Source organism: Dermacentor variabilis, chromosome 10 (genome assembly GCF_050947875.1).
Source record: "Dermacentor variabilis isolate Ectoservices chromosome 10, ASM5094787v1, whole genome shotgun sequence".
NCBI classification, from domain to species: Eukaryota; Metazoa; Arthropoda; class Arachnida; order Ixodida; family Ixodidae; genus Dermacentor; species Dermacentor variabilis.
In genome coordinates this window covers 43,391,745-43,397,744 of record NC_134577.1, presented here as the reverse complement: position 1 = coordinate 43,397,744, position 6,000 = coordinate 43,391,745, and the positions used below count along the sequence as shown (strand labels likewise).

General features: G+C 49.2%; 1 protein-coding gene across 1 annotated transcript in view; it reads right to left on the bottom strand.

Moving 5' to 3' along the window:
- Positions 1 to 475: 475 nt before the first annotated feature.
- Positions 476 to 6,000, bottom strand: part of LOC142560415 (serine/threonine-protein kinase NIM1) — a 72,283-nt gene continuing 66,758 nt past the window's right edge. The window contains exon 7 of the mRNA XM_075672511.1: positions 476 to 3,838. Coding sequence (XP_075528626.1) covers positions 3,416 to 3,838 — 423 coding nt within the window. The 3' untranslated portion in view covers positions 476 to 3,415. The remainder of the gene's footprint in view (positions 3,839 to 6,000) is intronic.

Genomic DNA, 6,000 nt, shown 5'->3' with positions numbered 1-6,000 from the left:
ACTTCCATAACAGGTCAGAATTTCAGGGGTATCATGCATCCTAAGCCCGTTTGCCAGCCTTCTGCAGTCTTTAATGATTGTATATGCAGGTTGTGTCATTTGTGTTTGAAGGTGCTTGCACTGCAAACATGACGTACAGGTTAGTCTTGCGAAACCTGTACATCATGCGAAAGATTAATTAAGTTTTAGACCTGCAGGGTGCGCTTCCAAAAGGCCGTTTCGCGACTCTTAGTTGGAAAAAGATTCATTGCTTGAGAAGAAGGCTGAAACTGCCCTTCTTGAATTTCTCGCCAAAACATAGCGGTTATAACGTCATTGTGATGTCACAATATACGCTATGTTTATGTATTATGGCCCTCTTTCGCGAAAACGTTAAATAAAAGTTGACAGCTAGAGTCCACTCTAGTTATAAAATGTAATGTAACATTCTTTTACTTAGTACACAATTTCTCAGTCGCGAGAGACGCTGCAAAGTTCATGACATTACCGCTGCTCCATGACATTACCGCTGCTCCATGACATCACCGCTGCTCCATGACATCACCGCTGCTCCATTACTGTATTTATTTTTACGTCTTTTATTAAAGAGGCATTACAACAACCTTTCTTTTTTTTTTTCAAGGACGATAACACACACTGGAGTGAGTATGATGCCAGTCAGGGAACTTATTTATTTATTTCATTCCATGGTGCACTGATGATTTGCACTTGACAAAGCTGCGCGAAAGTGACAAAGGAGACGGGCGGTACGTGTCAACCGTGGTGTGCGCGTGGGTACGGGAGCTTTCGCTCGAGAAATAACTCAAACGGATGGCGTCTGTGGGCTGTCGTGCAGGCTTATGACGTCATAGGCAGGACGTAGGATGAGGGAGCCTCGAAAACCACAGGAGAGAGCGAGTGACCGTTGGTGGGATTTTGTGCGAAAGTGGGACATTTGGATCGCACTTTCTCGGCGAGATTGCCAGTATGTTGCGAGCGTTTTCTTACCGCGTTAAAAAACTGTTGCAATACTTCTTTAAATATGAAGACTCCGCTAATTCTAAGCCTTACCTTCTTGCAAATTCGAAAAAGAAATGCTTTGGCTTTCTTATTAGTGCACCTTTAAGCATTTCGAAGTCACAACCTTTTTAACAAGTTCTGAAGTAAGAGTGCACAGGAGGTGCAGTGTAGTTAACGCTTATCTTTCGAATGTTAACAAAAGCAATTAACTGGTGGGCTATGGCTCGGCTGTTCATAACTCCGAAAAGCGTCTGACACTGTTGAAGAAGGGGAGGGGGAAGGCTTTGGCTCACTCGCAGTCAAGAAAAAAAAAAGCGACAGCGACAAAAGTAGCTGTAAACTTTGGATGTTTTTCATAAAAGTGCAAAATACGTGGCCGGCATGGTTCACCGCACGTGTGATGCCAGGTACATCGCGGCATTTTGCACCTGTCACGGCCTTGGGAATTGTCGACGTGGCGCCATTGTTCCCCGAGGCTCTTATTTGTAGTCCGTTACAACACCGAACGGTAGGCAAACCACGGGGACAGATTGCCCTCGTGATAGCATGTCGTGCGATCACGTGCGAGCTTGGACTGCGTGAACTATTTCGTACGTCTTGGAAGTGTCTTTCATATTTTAAGAGGCATCCCATGTGCGGGCGGTGGTAAAAGTACTCGTGCCCAACCATGGCCTCCTAGATTACACGCGCAGGTCTCGGAGGCCATGAGGCAACGGTGCCGTAGTGGGGGGACGAGCGCTCCGTGCGCGGCACCTGGGCGGAACGAAAGCGTGACTGCAACTCGCGGTCGCCTGCACTATGCCCTAGTAAGGCAGTCAAACCCACTTATGACGAACTGCAAAACACGCTAAGATTCGTTCGACATATTTGGTAAAGTTACAGAGTCGAACACATCCACAACCAAATTTCTTTAATTTGTTGTTTCTCGCCACTTCATCTTGTAAAACGAAGTAAAAAGAATGCATTTACTATGTTTTCAACCATCTGCAAAATTATCGATGGCGCAAATAAATGGCCGACTTTGCGTCCGTAGCATCGTATAAAACCCACCTATCGGACATGGTTGCCCGACGCATCAACAGGAATGACTGCGTGCATCCGTACCAAGGGTCAGCCTCAGCCTGGAGCCAACTTTCGCCTTGACAGATGCAAGCGATCTTCTCTTATTCTCCGTCTTTGCGAGTTGTAGTGCTGATAGATCATGTACAAGTGTTATCGTTGTGAAACATTAGCTCCAGGCTTCGCCTTCCCTGCTTTGATCGTTGTTAATTACATGCATCCGATCATCCAGGGCGCTGTGACAGCTTAAGAAGGGCCACGTGGCTAACATATTGTTACTGAACGAGACTTGGTGTGCCTTGCTGATCGCAGGCAGCGAGGTTGTAATACCCCTCATGAGCTCTTGTGCTTCCGTGACACTGATGGGGACATCGGAGTCACGCCAGTGACATCAAATATCTACACAACATAAAATATAAGATAGACAATGTGCCACAGATGCACCGGAATGAGGCATTGAGAATCCTGGATCTCCAGTTAAGAGGAAGCTTCGCCTGTTCTGGCCTGTGATATGCCTTAATTTCCTCGCTGTCAAGGCAGTTACACATCAAGGATAACTTCCGCAGGGCCGCTCTCAAAGATACTCTTGCGTTTTCTGACACAAGTGTCCTGGATGCTGTGGGGGCCATTTCCTCCATCCTGTAGCTCGGTCGTGTGCATAAGCTTCAGCGAGAAGGGATGGGTCGTTTTTGTAGTCATTCCCGCGACATGGCTGCATATGGAGAGGCTCCTAGATACGGCAAAAGTTGTTGCATCGCTTCACACGCCGTGAGCTCGTCATTGACTCCAGAGGAAAAGCCAGCTTTCTGAATAGAACAGACTCGCTTGACTGTACACATCCTCTGTGAATGTCTTTCAGCTGCTCGTCGAACGAAGTCGCTGCTTACATGTTCCCTTACAGGGTCGCTTCTGCACTGCCCACGCCTTGAGGATTTGTCATCGCTGTGCGTCCATGAGAACTACGGTCGTTCTTGTCGACGAAGGCCCGACGCATATGTCTGCGTAGGCCTCATACACGTTTATGTGGCACCGTCTAGAAGACGTAGCATTTGTTGAAGTGAAACGATTGTGGAGTAATGCACGATGATAACATACGTGCCGTGCTCACCGGTGAGGGCGCCAAACGGTAGCGATGGCACAGGGCATTCTGGCTGTAGGTGTTTGGAAGGTCCATACAGAGGGAGACCCTAGTTGGCACGCTAACGCCTCTCTTTTCTCATTCTCGGCAACGGAATCTGCACGAACGTCTTACACCCGGCCGGCGTTGTCGCTTTGGCGCAAGCCGTTTCAGGCACGACGACGGACCGGTGCATCGCGACGGTCGCTCTCGCGGCGGAGGCTCACAGAAAGCGACGCATCATAGCACGACACACGCTCGGGACTTTCGGCTCTTGACCGAGAACAGCCTGTCCGGGCCGAGGGAGACGCGGTCGGCCTTGTGCGTCCCGGGCGACGGGGTGCCCGTCGCCGTGCCGGCCGACTCGCTGTCCACGTTGTCGAGCGCCGTCGGCGTCGCGGTCTGTATCTTGTGCAGCACGATGCGGTAGGCGCCCGTGACGGCGCTCCGGGCGCCCTTGTCGGCGCAGTCCCGCATCAGCTCCTCGCCGATGCCCAGTTCGCGCAGGTGGGCTCGCGTCTCGAGCTCCTCCTCCGAGACGGTGGCCTCCGGGTCGAGCGTCGGGTACATGTTGTAGCGGGCGTAGCCCTCGGGCAGTCGCTGGCCCCGGAGCCACTCGGAGCGCCCGATGTCCGCTACAGTGGGCCGGTCTTGAGGGCACACCTGCGGATTGGAAAAACAGAATCGCGCTGCTCACAGTTTTGTTTAGACGTGTATTGTTGGGAAGGCGGTCCAAGTTTTTGCGACTCTCCGCTGCTCAGCAGCAGCAACAGCTATAATACAAAGTTCCCCAGTATGGGACCACTGGTAGTGACCGGTCACGGGACCTGTGGGCTGTTATTTAGTGAATGGCGTATAAGCATTCATGGCTTTCTCACACTCGGCCCGGTATCTGACATGGCGACAGATGTGCCGCATTTTCGCGCCAAATTGGCTAGCTTGAAGCCGCAGGAACCCTTCGACTTCACCGAGCGCAGTGACTGGTCCGCCTGGATAGAACAGTTCGAATGCCGCGGCTACGCGTCGGGCCTCCATGAAAAGGTTGAGCCAAATTTGCTCATCTAAACTACACGCATTTCAAGGTCCATGTAAAGCTGTTAGACCATATTTCATTAAAAGCCCCGAATCCTATATAAAACTCCTAAATACGGGGAAACAATGCAGGTTTAATGCTTAGTCATCGGGCAGGGATGGTGATACAGGTTATTCCAAGAAGTAGGGGTGTCAAAGAAGTTCGCCGAAAGTGAAGCATTGAAAGCAAGGTTTAACGCTTCGACAACGCCGCATGAAGCCACCACTCTCGGCTTACCCTCACAAGCTTTCGCTCGCACCTACAGCATACGGCTGCGATGTTGTCACACTTGGTCTTTATACGGAACGTCACTACGACGGCGACGGCGGATATGTGCCTAGAGTGTCCACATAATCGATATCGCAATAATAAAAGCATGTCTAAGCTCATAAAGTGGATCCACCAGGGAGCATCTGAACAGTCAACGTGAATCAAGCTTCGCTGCAGCAATGGTGTGCTTGCAGCGATGACCGCTTGCCAGGCAGTGATTTTTGGAAAAGAGGTCTGCTCCATGTCGAGTGCGCGGTGTCATTTTATTGATAATTTCCACTTTTGGGACATTTTTCGTTCTTACTTGTCACTAATGACCGCATAACGTGCTCTAATTGCAACGTATTATTATTTAGTGACTTACATTTCGTATACAACAACCTTAGGTTTTCAGATGAGATTGTCCTGTTCAGCAATACTGATGAATAGCGACAAATATTTCAGGACCTTAACCGAGAAAGTGTGAAAGTTGGGTTGAGGATCAATATGGTTATGGAAGACCAATATGCAGAAGAAAATGGTAATGTTCAATAGCCCGGCAAGGCAAGGCAATAGCCTGGCAACTCATGATCGCCAGACAGCCTCTAGGTTGTGTGCAGGACTACATTCATCGGCGTCAATTACTCACAGGGGACCCTGATCATGAGTAGGAAATTTACACAAAAATAAAAGTGGGTTGGGGGAGTACATACGGCAGGCATTAAAATATCCTGATCCTCTCAGATTTCCACTGTCGTTGAAAATAAAAGCGTACAATGATTGCATCCTACCAGTGCTAACATATGGGGCAGGAACTTGGAGGCTAACAAACAAGGTCGAGAGCAAGTTAAGGGCAGCTCAAAAAGCGATGGAACGAAAAAAGTTAGGCCTAACGTTAAGAGACAGGAAGGGAGTGGCGTTGATCAAAGAGCAAACGGGTACAGCCGATATTCTAATGGACATTAAATGAAAAAAAACAATGAAGCTGTACAGACTGTGTGATGCGTAGGGCAGATAACGGATGGACAATTCAAGTTACAGAATCGGCGCCAACGGGAAGGGAAGCGCTGTCGAGGATAACAGAAAGTTAGGAGGGGTGATGTAATTATGAAATTTGCAAGCACAACTTGGAATCAGCGCAAAACAGGTAACCGGAGATCGCTCGGAGAGGCCTTCGTGCCGCGGTGGACATAAAATTAGGCGGCTGCTGCTTCTGATGATGATGACTCTGATGATTGCGATTTTTTATACAGTGTTCCAGCGCTTCAAGTTGTCGATAAAGTCGGCCTCGCCCTACCGTTAGCTCTGAATCAATCTGTTTCCCGATGGCTCAGGTTGTAATGTGATCGCCCTAAGAGGGCTCTGGCCCCGGGTTCGATCCACAGACCAAGGTCGGACAATCGTATGAGTTTTCTTTGTGGCTGCGAACTACACTCGGGTGAGTTAGAATTTTCCCTTTCATTCGTGGTTTTACATAGTATGTCCGTACGCACAGTCTTCGTCA